Consider the following 20,925-nt stretch of genomic DNA (forward strand, 5'->3'; position numbering starts at 1 on the left):
CATAATCCTCTATCGTCTATCTGCATTCCGAAGTCTTCTGGACATTGCCAGCACGTAGCAGTTTCTCAAAATCTTATGTATAGTGTAGAGGGGTGGCAGTGATCTGGGGGTCTATAGGCCTACATTGATCATTTTTTAAAATTTATCTAAAATCCCCCAAAAATTGTAAAGCCATTCTGATTTCATATCTGAATAGAACTATCCTTCTACTTTAATATGCAGAAGCCATTTTTTAGAAGTTTGGGTGAATATTTTCTGAGGCCCACTATCTCGACTCCCTAAAAAGGGATACTGAAAATGTCACTTTTATAAGAAGCACATGAAAATATTGCAAATCCTTATTGCATCATGTAATAGATCTAGTATTCAACTACAAATTGAGCCACAATACATTAAAATCAGACGGAAAATACATGTGCTATGCGTAAAAATGTGAAGGACCTAATAATCGCGATCTTTTTCCTATTCATTATTTATACATTTTACATAACAAATCGTGTACGAAATGCTTGTATATGATACTTACCTATTAATGTTGCTCTAATGGGATTTTACAACGTATAATATTGGTCGGAAAAATAACCATTCTCTAGTCAGACAGATATCATATGCGTCCTTTTCTCAACGTGGCCGGGTATTGTGGACCATGAAATACATTTCTTTGCATCTGCGGAATACCGGTGTTTGGGGCCACGGGGCCAATTTTCACACTCATGGAAAGACAAAATACACTTACATGGTGTTGTAAGAGTATGTATATAAGGTATATAAAGACATATAGATCATTTTCGTGTACCCCATAACCTTTAGTTTATTTATATTGTTACTTTCGTTTGTTTCTTTGTCTGTTTGTTGTTGTATTTTTGTTTCTTTGTTAGTTTATTCTAATATGTCTAAAAGTTATGAACACATTTTAATGAGATTTTAACCAAAGGTGTGTTTTAATCTAACTTAGACATTTATTGCACTTTGGTGGTGATGCGGACCATGGTTTGGATCCAGGATTTTTCTTTCTTTTTTTTCTAGAAAAGTTATAAACAGATTTAAATTTTTTTAAATTTACCTGAAGTTTGTCTTAGCCTAATTAATATTCCATAAAATGTTGGTGGTGATCTGGAACATTTGGGGGAGGGGAGGTTTGCATTTTCAAAGTGTTTTGCTCATAGATCAAACTATGTGTGATGAAAACATAAAGAAAATGAAATACTCCATATGAACAGCATATGTTTATTTGTATGAAAAATTTCTTCAATATCGTTTCTTGGACACTTGCCAGATTTTTTAGATTATTTCAGAAAAATTAAGGTTGGTATCAATTTATGTGAAATTTAATAAGCTTTCAGAAAAAAATTTTATTATCTCTAATCATTGCGTCACAATAGCCGATTTTCTAAGGTAACAGGGGGAAAAAATCAGTCGACATCGAAAATGGACGCTACCACCTAAAAAATAACGGTCAGGTCTTGAAATTTTCAGGGGAGAACCAGGGGCCTAGGAACTCCTTGAAAATGCATTTAACTGAATTTTGGCAAGACGAGACAATCCCCTTAAAGCCTGTTCACCACTGCAATTTTTTTATGACACATGTATTGTCCTCTAATTTGGCAAGATTCCTTTGGCCACACCCTGATATCATCCCATCTCCCATACCCTCACCCCCCCTTGGAGATGCTTGTAGTCCTGTTTTCCTAAGTGTTGCCTTCTGTTGTATCATCTTTTTAGTGTTTATACATCTAGAAATATAAATGACTTCATGACAGTATATTTAAGGTGAATTTTGCAAAAAGAAACATTATACATACTTGTAAATTGGTTCATTTACCAATAGATTTTTTATCATTTGATCGCTGAATATTCTTGTATTGCTCTGCATTTTATTACTGCTTGTATCTTCTGCCCATGGCAAATAACTAGATGTTAATGCTTCGTATTATATTTTGCAGCTTCAGTATCAGTCTCAGATTTATGTTGAAATGCCTTTCCAGATATTTTATCCATTGTCTAGATAGCAAGAAGGTAGAAAAATATTTTTTAGAGGTTTTATTCAAGAAGATACAGATTTTTTAAAAATCTGCACTGGCCGAAATTCCAAACTTCCTTCTTTCCAATCCAGACAGATGCAGTAGGGCTTGTCAGTGAAATAAATGAGAAGCACCTGGTTCCGTGGGCTGCCATTTGTTCAGCTGGTGGTTTAGACAACACTCCCCTCACCCCTTACATTGACCAGAACTCAGTTCATCCTAACCACCTGCACCTCGATGGTTCAAAGCTACGTAAGGAGGGATTCACATTTTCCGTGCCAAAGCCTAGTCAAGACAATCTTATGGAGGTAAGTTTTCCTTTTCCGGGAGAAGGGCATTGGTGAGAGAAGAATGATGGAAATGTAAAAATTTTAAAGGCAAATAAAGAATTTTAAGTGGAGTCCCTTTAAAACTATGAAAATAGAATCCTCAAGATATTTTTAGATGTGAGAAAGAATTTTTATGGCTTCTCTGTTGATAATAGATATAACAAACGTGAAAGAAAATTTATTTAGGATCCTCAAATACAAGTTCAGAAATACTTTTCTTGTATTACTGATATTACTAACTAAAGACAAGTGCTACTTGGAAAAATGAAGATTTTGTGCTTCCATTCTAATTGATTCAAGGCTACATTTTATGATTATTATATTTTGTTTCATGTCTCACAATGCTAAGTAAATATAGATGAAAAACATCAATTTTTATAGCTGTTTTTCTATGGTATAACTGATTAAAATATTTTAAAATGTGATCAGAAGAGGAAAAGAGTAGTTAGTTTGCCTGTGCGAATTTCCATAGGAGTTCTGGCAGATACATCATATTTGTATTTATAGTTATATTTAAAAAATGATAATTTTAGGCAGTTATTTTTGCTTTAATTTTGCATTAGTAGCTGAATACACTTTTCACTGTAGTGTTTCTATGTCACAACACAAAAAGGAAATGTGTTGAAGTAGTTAAGCCTTTTACGAATTCACATAGGAAAATATAAGTATAATTTGCACACAGATTGTTATGCATTTCAAATTCAAAATAAAGAAAAAGTTATTAATTTATCTTGACTTTGACATGTTACAGGTTTTGAAAGATTTCATCGGAATGAAGATGTTCCCAGCCAATGCTCTTCCAAGTCAGTAATAAAGTGCAAGACTACCTTTCATAAAGAATATATCAGGTGCAAAGGAAGCTGAGAGGTTGCATTGCATATAAGAAGGAAGACCTGTGAAGAAAAATTAAGCAGAAAAATCATTGGCCTCTTCAACCAGCAAGGCACAAGAAAAAATTCTTGTACATGTTATTGTTGTTATGATATCCCCCCCTCTTGGTCTGTGCTTAGAATTAAACATTAGCAAACATAATTTGTAGAACCTCCATGAGCTCTCATGATTTCAAAAAGTCTTTCAAACAAAGAAAAAAGAAGGAAAAAAGACCATGGTTATTAGTCAGGGGCCTTTTAAGACATACAATGTCAGTGATACAGTTTATTAGTTTAAAGGTTTTATACAAGCTAACAACTAATCAAATGAGAAGACAAATAAAACATTGATTAGTAAGCATAAGGCAATTAGTGTGCTTGTAGCATAAAAGTTTTTCCATTTCTTTTTTCCCTTTCTCATTTTTTCCTCTTTAAAAGTTCACAGTGGGAGAACTGAAGTACAATTTTCATTATTCTCTGGAGTGAATAATTTTCATTTTGCTGCTGTAATGAAAAGGCTTTGGATGCAGACACTGTGAAAAGATATTAAGCTAAGTACAGCATTCAAATTGTGATTTTGACAGGTACAGCAAATTGATGTCAAAGCAAACTCACTCTGGCTTACCTCTATACTGAGTGTCACTCCTCTCTTCTGTTCTCATTTTTTTTCTCTCTTCACTCCCTTTTTATGTTCTCTCCTCTCCCTTTCTTCCCTTCTTGCTTTCTCATTCTCTTTAACATTCTCATGAAGCAATTTTGGTTTGATTTAAGTGTTCCAAAGATGGTAAATCCAGTGACAAAAAAAAAGAAAGATATTTATCATCTGTGGTGCTTGGTTGGCTTTCATTGTGCCAATAGCATTCGTAGTCTTTTTCATAAGAGAAAAGAAGGAAATTTTGTTTTCAGATACCTTTTTTTGTCTCTGAAATGCTACCAGAAGGCACAAGCAGGTTATTCAACTTGTTTATCAGCATGGAGAAATAAATGTGACTATTGATTTTTCCAGGAAAGAATCTGGGAACACTAACAAGTCGCATATAAGGTCTGTTATTATCAGTCTCTGAGGGTAATGCGGCCATTGCTCAAAGGTCACAAGGTATTCAGTGCTATGCCATGCAGGGCCACATTTTTTCTATGACATTCTCATAATACCATTGCATGTTTTGCATATGGATATTTTTTTATGTTAACATTCATCGTTTCTTTTTTATGTTCATTTGGTTTCGTGAATGTTTTGTATAGTGCAATATGGTCATTCAGTGCTCATTAAGCTCATTAAATTCAATGACCCAGAAAGATGTTTGCTGATGAAAATGAGAAGACTTTTCATTGTCAATTATTGTTAAAATAATCCAAATGTTATATCCTGTTGGATGCTTTAGAAAAAATGTTCGAATTGAATGTGTTATGTATGTTTACTGAAGTCTGAAGCAGAGAGTCAACTAAGAAAAGACATTCCATTTAATGTGAAACATGCATGTATATTGAAAAGAAACACTTTTGGTGTTACAATACTAAGAGGAATTCAACTTTGCATGTGTTTCCAAGTTCACAGAACAAATATTTTTTGAGTTCACTGTGAGTTGAAACAGGCACATCAGTTGCCAGAGTATAAGGAAAGTTACTATAGCCATTAATCCTAGAAGTAAAAACATAATCAAAAAGAGAAGTAATTAGTTTTTTTAATCAAACACTCTAATATATTGCAGGTAAGCATAGATGGTGAATAGAATAATGGCTAATGGCCAATTAGGAATTTTTATTTTGGTGTGCTTTAAATTTTCTTCTTAAACAGGCTTACAGTAGTCCTGTGTGAATATTTTAGTCTTTCAAGAAATTGAGGTTCTTGTATTATTCATATTTCCATTCATTTAAGACAGTCTGTTAAGTCTTTGCATTACCATCTCAAGTGTTTTTTGTTTTTATTAATATGGAATTGGTGCTGACAGGTTTCATTAATCACTTGCAGTTGAGACTACCACATTTAATTCAAGCTTATTTAAACTGTAATTTTTAGAAACATGTAATAAGTGGTTATTCTAATTTTATAATCAAGGACAAAAAAGACAAGACTGGCTAATTATTTGTGAAATTGGTTGACTTTCTGTGAAGACTACATGCTTTTGCTCATTTCCATTTGAGCACATACTATTGTAATAATTAGTAGAAGTAATGTTATCATTCCTCCTTGTGGTTAAGTGTAGCTAGGTGTTTCAAGCAATTCTATAAACATGACATACTTGTTTAAAATCTTCATTCCTTTAATGTGTGTTTAATTGCATCTTAGCTCTGTTAACTGGTATGAGTGTCAAAACCCAAGATAAATTGTGTTAAGTGAATTGAAGAGAAATTAACCACCGTGTTTTCAAAGGGTTCGTGTTAGTATTTATTAGTGAAATTTTTTCCTCTGGATTGGAATGTTACAGGTATAGTACATTTTCATTGGAGCTGAATTAATTCATGTCATGTATGTAGTTTAAGAAAACTAGTTTAAACTAATGCTACAAAAGTATGAGTAATTCATAACCATGAAATGGTATTTCATTAAGAATGAGTCAAGTATTCCTGTGCTTAAAGTTCCCAGGATTTTAATACTCTTGTTCCTCAATCGTTGGATTCTTTGGACTCCTTCAAAGATTTCTTCTCGTACTTACTATATATAAAATGATGGAACATTACAGTCACCATTTATGTTTTTTGAAATGTGAGTAATTAATAATTTAGGAATTTCACTATTTCCCACAGCTAGTTAAGTGCTTTTTTATATATATATATATTTTTTTGTCTTTGGGTGTTTACTTTCACTGTTTCCATATACCCTGCAATTTCCAAATGATCTACAAGTAATTTTTAGTGGTATTGATGTTGAAAATTTCTACTAAAAAATTCTTATTTTGCTAAGCATTAGTCAGGTTCCTTACGAAATTAGAGTAATGTAGAGAATCAGTATGCAACCAGGTAATGTTATGTAACCAGACTGCCATACCCAAAGTAGAGGTTTCCTATGCTTAAGAGTAAAAATCAAGGGAATACTAGCAAAAGGTATCATATAATATAAGTAAACCAATAATTATGTACACTTTGGACAGTTTTGGAGCTAGGATCTCAAAATAGAATAAATATTCTTTTCAGTCTTTCAATAAAATAAATTGTAAGTTAAACCCCCTCCCCCCATCCACTTTTCCAAGTCCTATGCTAACTTGCCTTGTTAAATTATCTCCAATTACCCTTTTAAAAGATTGTTGAGCAATTCTATACTAGTCTCTTAGGCAAAATATGTGTTGTGTTGATACATTCCATTATGTATATATTTACTTGATGACTGTGCTGATACTAAGATGGATATTCCATTGTGTGATAACATGTGCCATAGACAATGATATAACATCTTGTGACGTGATAATGTTCTGTGCCTTTGTGCTCTTGTAGATGTTGAAATGCTGTGCTGTTTTGCATTAGTAGAGGTTATATGATAAACTCTACTAAATTAACCAATGCTGTTGTTAATTAAAGAAGAAAAAAAGATAACTGGCAGATATACTGACTCTGTGCTTTGAGAGCTTTTTCTACTATCTGATAGGTATTTATATATAATGAGTAATACCCAGTAGTTAACAATGTAGTTTTCACAGCAAATATTGGAGGTATTTGCTATTTCAGTTTACAAAGTAAATAAACTGAGAGAAAGTAGACAATTTGAGTTATTTTCTTTGTAGATTTAATCCTTACAGTTTCACAGAATAAAGAGATTTTGAAATTTCATTGTACTTCTAACACTGGAAAAAGTATCCAGAAGAATGTAAACAATGACTAAACAAATTTCATGAATAAACAATACCAAGAACAAGAGACTTTGCTTAACAAAATCCAAAGGCCTAAATGAAAATGGTTTTCTTATCTTTGCACGGGTTGTTTGATCTAAAGTATGACCATACTTTGTGTATGCCATTTATCAAGTAAACCCTGTGGTGTCATACAGGGGTGCTGTTGTCTGGCACGGCCAGACATACCATGCAGCAAATGGTCAAACTGCCTCATTTTCCTTAGCCATGGTGTGCCCATCAGGCAATATTCAATCATGTGGATGGGCTTTAGTTGTTACTTAAAATTAAAAGTTGTACCTTGAAATGTAAAAGCATGATTTTTTTCCCTTGTATATAATTGAAGACAATTCAGCAGGAACTCCAAACAAACAAATCAAGAAGACTCAGCTGTATACATGTATCTACACGTGATATCCTTTTACCACAGGAAGATATTACTTAACTGTTAGAGAACAAAGGCAAATAGGGAAAAAAAAATCACAGTAATGACCTGTTGATAAAGCTTTTTTTTTTCTCAGGAACAAAAATCAAGGTAATCTGATATACAAGTTGAACTAGACATTATTCAAACTCCATCCTTTTGTGCATGTGATGCAGGATACATTACCTATTTTGGTCCCTGTGCAAAGATAGTTTTCATTCAAGTTTCTTTATATTTCCCCCCAAATCCCTTGCTCGTTGTCAAGGGGGGGCTTAGGAGATAGAGACAGATCTCCTGCCTTGGACCTCAGCCCTCACCCCAACTAATTTTGCAGGATCTTTTCTACTCTCCCTTTCCTTTTTCCTTCTCTTCATCCTCTGCTTTCCAAATCCTAAAGTGTGAGAGCTGTGCTGAATGGATGAAAGGCTGGCTTTGTGTTAGTCCTGAACAGCCTTCATACTGTTTGCTCTTCTCTCTTTACTTTTCACTACCATACCTGCCTGAAGTGTTCTACAAGCTCTTACATTTTACATGTGTTGTCCTAATTGCTAACTCGTTTTAACCTGTTTTGCCACAATATTTTAAGTGTTGTATGACCTTTCTTTACCCAGGTTTTTTCCTCCAAGCCTCACTGTATCTCTATATTTTGACCTAATGACCTTGGATGTTGATGAAGCAGAATTTTTCAACAAATCAATTCATCATATCTACATTAATAATAAGGGACATGCACTATATCATGTAAAGCTGAAGTGCTAAATGTAGTACATTTTGACCAGTAGGTAGTATGTGGCCATCACAAGTTACTGATGTGAACAAGGTTACAATACCTAAGGAAGTGGGAAAAACCCTGCTATGGATGCACACTATTAACTTGCGTCTGGCAGGGTCAAAGCTCAAATCACCATTTGGTGCAAGGACAATTTGACAGCTTACCTGTCATATGTGTTCATTAGTGGGATGCCTGCTGATCTGGATAGGTCTTAAGACTACAGCATTTAGTGTTTTCCTTTTAAGTCTTAAAAACTACTCTCGCACTGATATCAATAATCATAAATATTTAAAAACAAAGATGTATACTCTATATTTCATTAGAAGTCATTACTGTCTATTACTATGAAACCTTGTGTGAGCACCCATTTCATGAATGTTTAATGTTTGAAAAGAAATGTGCTAGAGATCGTCATATAGCACTATGGTAAAATATTGCATCAGAAAGGGAGAGTTAAAGATAACAATGGTGTGTTAGATGTCAAAGGTTTGAGAGCATTATAGGGCATTATGGTAGTGAAAAGGGAAAACGGGGGAGCAAGTGAACTAGAGCAGAAATTAGTAGAAAGGGGAGGGTTAAGGAGGTAGGGCAATTGAGGGAATTTTAGTGTCACTGGGGAAGGTATAGGATTAAGTGAATCTGTGACTGGGGAAGGAAGAGAGATAATAGGTGATAGCAGTAGATATGGTTGTCTTATAGTAAGGGATTAGGTATCCGAGGGTGGAGATAAAGGATCAAGAATAACTGAAGTAGTAGTGTCTGGGGTTTCGATAGGGATGGTGGGGTCTGGGGAAGGCTATTGTGATAAAGGATTCACCTGTGTATCCAGGAGGGAGTGGAAGGGATAGTAGGGAAGGAGGGAGGGGGGAGGGGGTGAGAAGATGAGGTATGTGGAAAAGAATCGGGTTAGGAGGGGGTTTTGGTTTGGGTGGTTTGGAGGATGAGGAGTTTGGGGAAGGGGTTGGGGGAATATAAGGGGGTAGAGAAACTGAGTGATTTGCAGTGTATCTGTGACTGAGGAAGGAGTAGGGACATTGATCAAGGAAAACAGATGTGGCTGTTGGAGAAGTAGAAGAATCCAGGGGCTGAGAAAGGGAGACTGGGAAAGATGGTGAAGTATCAGGAAGAATGTCTGGAAAGTAGAGGGCTGGAGAACAATACTGTTGTGATAGAGGGGATTCGTGTGAGTATTTAAGTGGAAGCAGTAGAGAGGGTGAGGTATGTTGGAAGGGTGTAGGTGGAAGAGGGGTAGAGGGAACTTGGGGAGGAGGAGGATGGATATCTGCAAATACTTTAAATGTAGCAGGAGTAGGAACAGAGGGATTGGGGGGTTGATGAGGGAGCAGTGTTTTCCCTTGGGTCATCTTTAAGAAGTTTTGGATATCTTCAAGGGTTTCTGGAGAAACAAAGGTTCTCTTATGAGGAGGAGACTGAAGTGAGGAGGAGGGGTAGGTATTGGGGAAGTGGTAGAGATTGGAGTATCTGGATTTAGAATGGAAAACCGATTTGACTGGTGGATAGGGCGAGTAGACACAGGACATAGGTTTAGGGTTTAGGGGAGAGATACCTGGGGCGATGCAGAAACATCTTGTGTAGATGGTGGGGTAGCAGAGCATAGGACTGTCTTGGAACAAGTTGAGAGAGAAAAACCTCGTCGTCGTGCTTCCTGCCTGGCCTCATGTAGAGTGAGGCCTATTTTAAATCTGAGGACTGCTACCGCACATTCAAAGTTATTGGCAGGGGAGCTCCTATAAAACACATAATGGGAGTCTGTACAACTGGTACATGTACGTGACTGAGCAGGGCAATTTGAATGGTCATGACCTATTTCATGAAAAACTAGATTGAGACACAAAGTAGTTCTATCGCATCGTACCCCCAACACCAGGATGAAAACTTCACAACATGCGCGATCAAGTCTCCTATAAGGTGTGCAGTTTTTTGGCACTGGCTGCATTTGTTGTGAAGAAATAGCCTCTAAAAAGCAGGTATAAAGCTTTTTTAGCTTCATAATTCTGTCATGATTGGATTAAATATTATAAAAATCATTACAAGTGCAATCAGTTATTACTGTTGACGATTCATATTTTACCAAACTTAATTTCATTATTCATTTTGCCTATTTTCTTATAAAAATAAAATATATATTATTTCTATGTCAAAAAACAAACAATTATGAAAGTCATGCACCTCCATTTATTTTATATTACAGTTTAGTACAAAAATGCATTTTATAAATAATATGAAAAGACAAACTTACACACAACACAGCACAAGTTTTATAAGTGACAGAAGAGAGTAATCAACTACTGTCAGGTATTTACTCCTAAATACAGGAAGTTCGAAGAAACAAAACAAAACAAAAAATATATATAAATATCTGTAAGCATGTGCTGCTCTTCATTCACGAGAAGCAGAAAAATAATTGAGGTGTGCCTCTGTACAGCAGCATCCATGCAAGAAAATATAAGAACCTCATTGGAGCACACTGGTTTTAGCAAGGCTAAAACATTAGTTCATAGATAATCTCCTCACTGAAACTGTACATGTTAAATCTGACTTATTCTGAGATCAAGAGACATTTAGATACAATATCTAAAATTCATATCCCTACAAATGTCTATGTCTAAGCAAGTTTCGATAGAAATATATTATATATATATATTACTGGATCCAAAACGACACCAAGTGTGCACACCTTTTTTCGATATGTGCATCGTCAGGATGCCACCATTCACTAGAGATGTCTAATGCAATACTGCTAACAGGACACATCACCTCCTGGTTTTGAGAAACCACCAGTAAAGTAAAAGTAAGAAAAAAAAATTATGTACTGTCGAGAATTCCTAGGGGCATACAGAAAACTGCATAATCTTTGCGTATCAAATTTTGACGAGTAATGCCGAGTCTTTTCAACCATCCATTTCCCGGCTGACATACATTCCATAAAGTGTTTATATAAAAGCATAGAAGTAATTTCCATGAGTAGGTCTCGGAGGCTACATTCACACTGCCGTAGGAAAAAGGAAATAGCCTTTAAACTACCAATATTCTCTATCCTATACACATGGTGCAATGTGCGTGGCATGTTCTCTCACTCAAAGAATCAAATCTCCTTAATAATTTATTCTAGACTAACATAACATAAATACATACCATTTTCTCATACAAATTGTTAGTCTACAATAAATACTTTGATTCCTAATTTATTTTCATATCCAACATCTTAAAACACAATATTTTGTGAGGGGAAGGAGGTCCTAGCATACAGGTAGTTCTGGCATGTAAACATTTTATTTGTGATATACAGGTATGATCAATTATTTGATTATGTTCCTTTTTTTTTACAAATACTTATGCTGCTTATATAAAATGCCCTTGTTAATACATATAATATTCAGCATACTATAAATTTAACAAATCATTATTGCATGCAATTTAACGAATATATAAGATTTGTTTCACAACCTTGAAAATTTTATTTTTTGCCAATACTCAGTTTATTGTCCCTGCTTCAAAAGTTTCTCTCATAGACTTTAACATACGGTTCTTTTTAATAGAATTATCAATTTCAGACATTTCTTTCAACAATTCTTCAAGGGCTGTAACAGCTTTTAGTGCCTCTTGTCTGGTCCCACTAATACTCACTGTCCTGCTAGTTCGGTGGTGACTGGCTATGGTGTCAAGTACTGAGAGAATCCGAGTGCAGTGTGGGGAGGTTAGCAGTTCTTTCAATTGCAAAACACAACTATTTGCTGAAACAGTAGTAACAGAGTTACTTTCAGCATATGACTGTTGCTTGGCATCAAGACTTAGAACTGTAGAGCCATGGAGAATGCTGGCAGAGGTTATCAACGTTCGCACAGTGTCAATGCTAAGATTGTAATTAGTTAATAATGCACACACTTCAACAACAGTCTTCTGTTGACAGTGATGGGTAAACTGTTGTAATAATCGGTGTTTCTCAACTGATTCTTTATCTGAAACTTCATATCCACACACTAAACATTTCTGAACACCGTCAATTTTCGTTAAACAAAACAGATCTACACCTTCAAAGTTTTCTAGTTGTCCATTTGTTTGCAATTCTTTTCTCACTTTAGAGTTACTCTTACTGTATGGAACAGGAGTCAATCTTTTACTTTTTTCCAGTTGTTTCTCACTATCACTTTTGTCTGCTACCTCAGAAATGTTGACAAAGTTCTGTTTAAAGCTGTCCTTCAGTGGGGATGCTGCATTCACTCCCTCATCACTCGCAACATTTTCTTTGCTTCGTCTCCTGGACTTGATTGGTGACCCCTGGCATGGATTGGCCACTAAGCTTGAATCTGCTGCATCAGGAAGCAGAGGGTCTTGAGGAGCAGCTGCTGTTCTATTCATTCGTTTCATGGCCTTTACATCATTCCGATGTGGTGTTTTCTTGGATTTAGCAAGGCGGCAAGAGGTGGTGTGTTTTCTTTGAGTGCCTTTTAGTGCAAAGGTTAAATGGCAATGTGGGCACTCGAAAAGGTGGTCCTCTGCCTCCATCAAACTCATTTCAAAGGCTATTGTTACGCAATCCTGTTGATGATCCTCGAGAGATGCAACAGATCCAAATCGTAAGCCACAATCAACACATTTCAGATCATTCATGTCATCCTTGTGGGCATTCTTCTTTCTTTTCTGACCTTCAGAATTCTTCTTTGGTGATTTGGCACTGACATTTTTAGAGGCTCCTCCTGTGTTAACTCTCAGAGGACTTTTCAAGCTACCTACATTCTCAGCTTCCACACCAGGCATGTTAGACATGGAAGAAGCTCTTTTTCGTTTTGCCTTTTTGACTTTTCCAACATCTGTTTTATTACCCACTTCATTTTCTTGAGGAACACTCACAGCCGATTCACTTTGTGGCAACAATTCATGAGAAGACTTGGTTCTTCTTTTTCTTGGTTTTGGTGGAACTGGCACCTTGTTTTTCCACACAGGTTGAATGTTCTCCACTATTGTAGGTTCATTAAGGTTACCACTTGTGCCAACAGCTTTTAGATCTAGAGAAGCTGGAGTCTCTTGTAATAGTATGGCGGATGATCTAGTTGGAATGTCTTTTATTTTTTCAACTGATGATCTCCTCCTCCTCACCTTGGCTGGCTGTTTCTGAGAGATATCACCTTCACTACTGCTCAAAATGTCACCAGTATCTGTTGATGGTGTCTCAGAACCTGCTTCTAGCCAACTAAGAGGTTCCAGAACAGGCATTACTGGGACATTTTCTGTTGACTTTCTGATATATTTCCTAGTCTTCTGTGTATCTGTCTTTAGATTTGTGCTGCTTTGCTGTACTTCTGCTTCCAGATTTGTGGTGCTCTGAATTGCTTTTGAAGACTGCATGTTAAAGGCATTTGGTTTTTCTTCATTATTTGCTTTAGTATAAAATATTTTGCTTTTGTCCTTTGTACTTTTGGACACCAGGATTTCTGTAGAATTATTTTCAATTTTCTTTGATACAGTGCATTTTCTTTTTGGTTTTGGGGAAGAAGATAATTCTGTATTGCTACTTGTATCAATCTCATTTTCTGAAGCTGCCTTGGGGACTGTGATTTTGGATTTGTGTTTCAAGCCTATTCTTCTCTTATTTTTCTTGATAGATACAGGAACAAAACCTTCAAAGCCTGAGGATTCAGAATCAGCTGTGCCTGTATCCATGACTTGTCTAGGCAAATGCTTCTGAACACCACCAGTTAACTTTCTGCTCTTGACAGCAACACCTTTCACCTTTTCCTTGATTATATTCGACATAGCTATTCTTCTAGGTAAACTACGACCTTTTAGTTGAGCAATAGTAGCAAGAGGTAAGTTATCTTCATCATCATCATCATCATCATCATATTTACGAATGTTATTGGCCATACTGGTTTCAACATGAGGAGTCAATGCTGGGACAGGTTTCTTAGTTGTCTTTTTTCTCTTGGTAGGAACATGAGCCAATGTTGCCTTCCCTACACAATCATCATCTACTGTGCTTTCACTTTCCTGCGACTCATCCGTTGTGTTAGGCAATTTTCTGACTCTCAGTTTCCCTGAAGTCTTTCTCTCATCTTCACTACTACCGATGACAGATTGTTTGCTTTCCCGTTTCTTTTTCGAGGCTTTCTGCCCAAGTCTCTCTAGCTTCTCCTCACTCTTCATAGCCTCAGAAACCAGACATTGTAATCTCATGTTCTTTTTCTTTGGCATCTTTCTTTCAATTAGTACCTTAGAATTCTTGCAAATATCTAAATAAAGTGATGCATTTACAGGTTTAGTCGTATTCTCATCATAGGAATCATCAAAGGTCTCCCCTTCACTGGTGAGTGTGCTACCTCTTCTCTGCAATGATGCTCTTCTGGCAGGCTTGCGGCCCTCACTGTCAGAACTCAGCACAGTGGTCTTCCTTCTCTTTCGTAGGCTGGTAGAAATATCTCTCTCTGATTCCTCTAAGCCATCAGAAGATTCCTCTTCAAAGTCTGTAGAATTTCCTGAGGGCATGTATGTGAAATCATCATCATCTTCATAGTTTGCAATTTTGCGCTTTCTCTTGGGAGTTAATGGCAATTCCTCTTTTGTTTCTTCAATTTTTGGTTTTAGTACAGTGCTGTCCTTCACTATTTCTCTTTCATCCTTGTCATTCTCAGTTTCTTCTGGGTCCAGACAAGACCTAAAAGAATAGCGTTGGTTCTGCGGCTTTCTTTTGTTCCTGAGTCCCATTCTGCCACCACAGCGCCTACCAGTGCGGAAGTTGCGACTCACTTCAGGCTCAGAATCATCAGATTCATCCTCTGTTTCTTCACTCGATGAGATTACGTACACACTTTTCTTTACAGGATCCTTGTTCAGCTTTGTGTCAAATAACGCACTTGCTTCTGGTGCTTTTACTGGGTTGTATTTTAGATTCTGTTCCTGGCTTTCCCCTGATTCTTCATCAGTGTTAAATTTCCCAGGAACTGCTGATCTTTTCTTGGATATGGCAATTTTCTTCCCAGTCAAATACTTCTTAGCTTTGACACCCTTCTTTTGCACCACAACACCTTTTTCTTCGGCAAGCACAGAAAGTGGCACTACTATTTCCTTTTCCATTGGGACACCTATTTCCATACCTTCTTGCTTCTTTTTGCTAATTTTTTTTGCAACCTTGACAATGGTTGTGTCCAAAAGAGCTCTACTGCCTTTGATTTTTTTGCCTGTTAACATTGTTACTTTACCAATTCCTGACTTGCGTATGTTTTCAATATTTTTCTTGGAAGTCTGCTCCTTTTTATCACTGATCTTTTTCTGGGAATTTACCTCGGGTATCACTTGGCCGCCTGGGTTTTGGTTTAGGGGTTTCCTCCCAACTTTGCTCCCTGGGACCTTTGTTTTGCTTTTCAAATCCTTGATCTTACATACAGGTTGCAGTTCCTTATCAGAAAGACCTACTATGCCATTCACCTTCTTCAAGGCTTGTAATCTTTTCTCATCAAGTAAAACATCTTTATTTACATCTTTATGCTTGGTCTTCTTCTTAGTCACTTTTGGATTATTAGAAACATCAACAATTTCTGAGGTAGACTTTGTATTAAGCTCTTTGATGTTGGCCACTGATTCACTAATCTCTCCCTTAGCCTGTTTTTTCTTTACGACCTTTTGGTTTATCCCCACTTTGTCACCACCACTTCTGGCTTTTTTACTCTGCTTTGACTGCTCTGCACTTCCTCTTCTTCTTGTTATTTTCTTTGCATTGTCATTCTCACTGTCACCATTATCATCTTTCAAGCCTTTCCCACCAGCAACTTTGTCCTTCTTTTCCTTGTCTTTGATGGAACTTTCTCCACTTCCCTCTAGGTTCTTTGTCTTCACTTTTTTGCTTTTAGCAGGATTCTCCTCCTCTTTCTCTTCTTCTCTAGCAGTTTCATCTTTGCTTTTTTTAACTTGGGTCTTCACACCTTCATCCTTGCCCTTTTTCTCCTCTTTGCCTCCCTCTTCCTTCCCCTTCTCCTGTTGCTTTGAGACATTCTCCTTAACACGGTCACTGTGCCTTGTCTTCCTGAGTCTCTTAGTCTCCAGTGCCTTCTTACGCAATTTCATTCTGATAGTTCGGCGGCTGGACATACCAGCCACATTCCCTGAAGCTTTCTTTGACCCGGTGATGATGGCCTTCAGACGATTCTTCAGCTCGGCATTATCTATAGAGCCTACAGCCAGTTCTAGGCGACGTTTGACACCTGATGATTGGAAAGCCCCCTGTGAAGTCCTGTCCAACTGTGGGGTGTTGAGCCCTGATGACCCTGTGAACAATGCGGCAGCCATTAGCAAACAAATGAATTCATACCTTTTATTACCTTATTTATGTAAATATACAAGTCATAACATATAAGTGAAAAGCCCAAAATTGAGTAAACCCAACATGAAAACTGGAATTCCAAATTGCTTTTCTAAGTATCCCACACAATACAAGCAAAAACCAAAGGGGTCAAGCCAGGAAAGCTGCAATTAACTATATTTCCAATTAATCTACTACTCATATCATACGCATTTATCTTGTATACTAATCATACCATGATTTGTTATCTACCAAGACACCAACCCACCCACACCCACACACGCACACACACAGACACACTCACCACTCTCTCAAACACACACACACACACACACACACACACACACACACACACACACACACACACACACACACACACACACACACACACATATACACATACACATCTCACACTCTCACACTCTCACACTCACACACTCACACACTCTCACACTCACACACTCACACACTCACTCTCACACTCTCTCACACTCACACTCTCTCACACTCACACTCTCTCACACTCACACTCTCTCACACTCACACTCTCTCACACTCACACTCTCACACACAGATGCACACACATGCCCACATAAAATAATTATAATAATAATAACAATAAAATTAAAAAGTAAACAAATAAACAAATACTCTTCAACAGCTATACACTACAACCATATTACAAATACATACTATCACCCGGCTTAGCCTTGAGTGGAGTGCCGGGCTGGGAACTGTTGCCATAACGGTTGCTTGGTACACCCTGACCCTTGCGACGCTTAAACCTGCAAATATATATTTCCTTTTTATCTGAATTAAGGATGATTTCCTCCTTTTCACACAAAAAATCACTTGATTATTCTCCTAAAAATCTATATTTTCTCCAGTTATAAAAGCATGAATGATAAAAACTACTCTCCAAAGACTGAAAAAATTAATAAAAAAGGAAAAGATTACCTTAACCATGAACTGTTTTGCTTACTTTAACTTCATAATTTCAGATCAAAATACCTTAATCGGGATAATTCTTATAAAGATAATCTGAACTTTCCGGAGAAAGGGGGGGGGGAGACTTTTGCAGTTTTAGTCAGTGTGCACATGTTCCTGAGAGTCAAAATAAGTCCTATTCCATCCTTTAGGATTTAATGATACTTTAGTATCTTTAAAAAGTATGAGGATTTGTGTAACTAGCCATCTCCTGCTTAAAACCCAATCTTCAGTTTGATTACTTATTGTAGTACCTCAATTCTGAAAATATATCTAATATCTTGCAACAGTATCTTTTAATTCATGAATACATTTCAATATATAACCTGGCCTAGCACATGGTTTAACTGCTGTCATTACATATTGCTGCCTGGGTGGTATGTGTGTAGATGTTATGATCAAAGTGAGTTTAGTTTATTAGTGATGTTTACAAATAGATGGCTCCATCAGCCAAGTGTTTAGTTGCCAAGGTGTCATTACTAAAGTACATCCAATCTCAAGAAAAGAAAAAGTAGCAACTCATCCTAAATCCTTGTGTGCCCTAATTTGCCAAGTTGATTATAATTACAGTTTTGAATTTTGAAAACTTCTATTTAATATTTTTATCACATCTTATATAAATGTGCTGACCTCAACATGTTCTTATTTTTTCAAAAAGGCAAATTGGCAAATGGGAGAACTTCAGAGTCTGGGTGAGTTGCCAGTTATTCCTTTCCTAAAATTGGTCAGACTGCAGTCCTACATCTAACCTGTTTACCCTTTTCCTTTCTATTTTGAAATATTCTTTTTATTTTGTATTGCTATAAACACATTCTTCATATTATGATAATTATAACATCTATTATAGAAATTGCATCAGCATTGACGTTAGTAGAAAAAAAAAAAAAAAAAAAATCCTGAAAACTCAAGGAAAGGGGAAATCAGGTAATTGCTAATTGACTTCTTGGTAGTACTTATGGAGCCATCTATACATAAAGACAATTCACAAAACAAAACAATATAACATGTTCCCAGTGGCTACGAGTTTAGCTTTTGAACATTCATGGCTAGGGGTCGGATACTCAAAACTGCCAGGAAAAAGTAATGTTCACTAAAAATTTGTCTTCTGAAATGACTTTACACATGACTCCACAAACACTCAGCCACAAAGGAGTCAATAGGTATACTTTATGATGTCACCTGATTTCCCTTTTCCTTAACCCAAATGCGGCGGGTCCCGCATCTACCGCGGGACCGGCCTGACCGGGCATATCAGCCTAGGTCTAACACGCGGTGCCGGGATGCTGCTCCGGCGCGGGTGGGTTATCCCGTTGGATCCAATTGCATCATGGCAATCACATGGCCAAAAACATGAGCAGTGGGGTACGTAAGTAGCTGCTATCCTGGGTGTCGGAAACATAGACCAAGCATGCAAAAACTTGTGAGCGATGACAAGGCTGTGTGCCTACCCTTTGCAAAGTTATTCTGCATAATTTTTTTTTTTTTTTTGCCATTTTCCAAAGTCCATATTTGATATTTGATTTGTTTTATCCAGATGGTAATATATAATTTTCTTTTCATATACTCCATATCATCTTTCTGTGTAGTAAATAACTTTAACCCATTGGCGCCGGGTGTCACGTACGTACATGCCATGGCTGTTGTGGACCAAACGCCGGGGGCATCATGCCATGCACATTCCCGCGCTACTAGTTCGTCGGACAGAGGTTGTTTTTCTCCAGTAATAGCGGCTTCACTTATATGGTAAAGATTTTAGGCAATGGCACCTAAAGTGAAGGTAAACTTTCAAAATTTTAATATTTTTCTAAATTTTAGCAAAATAAAAGCTTTTAGGTGCTATATGTTGCTCGCAAACTACCGATCGAGCCGGGAGCAAACAGGGGAAACTGCTGGTGCGCGCCAACAAGCCAGTGCATACGTAAACCTGACAAAATTTTTACCAGTCGCTGATGGGTTAAATATAAATGTGATTGTCATATTTTATTTTTTTGTTATTTCCAATTTTCCATAATACAACCTCTGCCATCAGTCACAGGACCAGGAATACAATTTTGTATATGGAAATAACATCCTCCCTGGGGCCGGCACTGTTCCAGTCACAGCTTTCACACATTATATTCTACACTCGTTTGTCAATGGTAATAATGCAAAAACCCCTTCCAAATGCCAAATGAGTCTTATCACACTCCAAGAGGTTTATGCACTCCTGGCGAGTCCTTTCTGTCATCCTCATGACAGCAAGTTTGCATCATGCAGCCTGCGACCATTTTGTCCCATGACAACATGTTCATGTCACCTGGCCTTTGACCTAGATTTCCCATGACAGCAAGGTCATGTCACCCATATCATTGGGGTTAAATTTAGAGTGGAAAAAAAAAAAAAATAATAATGTGTCCAACCAATCACAAAAAGACTTTTTAACTAATATCTTCAAGAAAAAAAAAATCTTCATATAAAAAAGTGCTCTTAATATTGAATTTCAAGAGAGCAGTCTCCAAAAAAGGATGACTGATTTTACATATTAGAATAGATTTTACATTTCATTTTGGTTGCCCATTTAAAGTATGATATAAAATTAGGAAGGCATGAAAATGACTATGCCATCATGGGAAATTTTGGCTGCGGTCTGGGGTACCAGGGTGCCTCAGAACTTGCCATTGTAAACATTTTGACTGAAGGCTGGGGTGACAGGAATGACTTTACACATGTGAACAAACCTCTTGGAAGCTGATTAGACTTATTTGGCATTCAGAAAGGGGCTTCTACATTATTTCCATTGATTAACAATTGCAAGCCATGACTGGAAGAGCATTGCCTCCAGGGAGGGCACTGTTTCCGTGTGCAGGATCCTATTCCTGGCTGCCAAGACAGGCGGAGCAGGTTGTGTTACAGAAAATTGAATATCATAAAAAATTTAAATATATGAGAAATACAGAAATAACAAAATGATACTTATTGCCATCATTATTGCACCAAGTTATAGACTATATAGAGAGGAAATATGAAGTCTGTGCAAGGAACAGTCTATTACCATCTGGATAAAGTAAATGAAATGACAAATAAACATTGGGAAATGGCAAGAGTTAAAAATGCTTACGTAGTAAAAGAGAACATAACATTGCAGAAGGGAGACATGGAGTCTTACCCGCACACTAGTGTTCACTGCGCCAGGCCTACAAGACACACACCTGGCAGTGTGCACTCACATATGCCTATTCCCATATTTTGGGCCATATGAAGGCAGTGAAGCTTCCAGATGCAATGGATTAAGGAGATACAGCACCATATCACTTTTGAGCATCCTGCCCCAGTTGTATAATATATTCAGGGGCCACTATCAAATAGCCATACTGAAGTGAGGCAAATTAATGATATCATTCAAACTATT

At 36.9% G+C, this 20,925-nt stretch overlaps 2 protein-coding genes across 2 annotated transcripts in view; one reads left to right on the top strand and one right to left on the bottom strand.

Moving 5' to 3' along the window:
• The window catches only part of LOC113816281 (uncharacterized), a gene marked incomplete at its 5' end in the record, with an annotated part of 7,872 nt that extends 809 nt beyond the window's left edge, over positions 1–7,063 (top strand). The window contains 2 exon segments of the mRNA XM_027368319.2: positions 2,114–2,329; positions 3,102–7,063. Coding sequence (XP_027224120.2) covers positions 2,114–2,329; positions 3,102–3,161 — 276 coding nt within the window.
• A 3,352-nt stretch (positions 7,064–10,415) lies between these two features.
• Positions 10,416–20,925, bottom strand: part of LOC113816282 (uncharacterized) — a 38,765-nt gene continuing 28,255 nt past the window's right edge. The window contains exons 3-4 of the mRNA XM_070126499.1: positions 17,244–17,335; positions 10,416–16,515 (exon numbers count right to left, since the gene is read on the bottom strand). Coding sequence (XP_069982600.1) covers positions 11,732–16,515; positions 17,244–17,335 — 4,876 coding nt within the window. The 3' untranslated portion in view covers positions 10,416–11,731. The remainder of the gene's footprint in view (positions 16,516–17,243; positions 17,336–20,925) is intronic.

This window comes from Penaeus vannamei, chromosome 10, assembly GCF_042767895.1.
Source record: "Penaeus vannamei isolate JL-2024 chromosome 10, ASM4276789v1, whole genome shotgun sequence".
Lineage (NCBI taxonomy): Eukaryota > Metazoa > Arthropoda > Malacostraca > Decapoda > Penaeidae > Penaeus > Penaeus vannamei.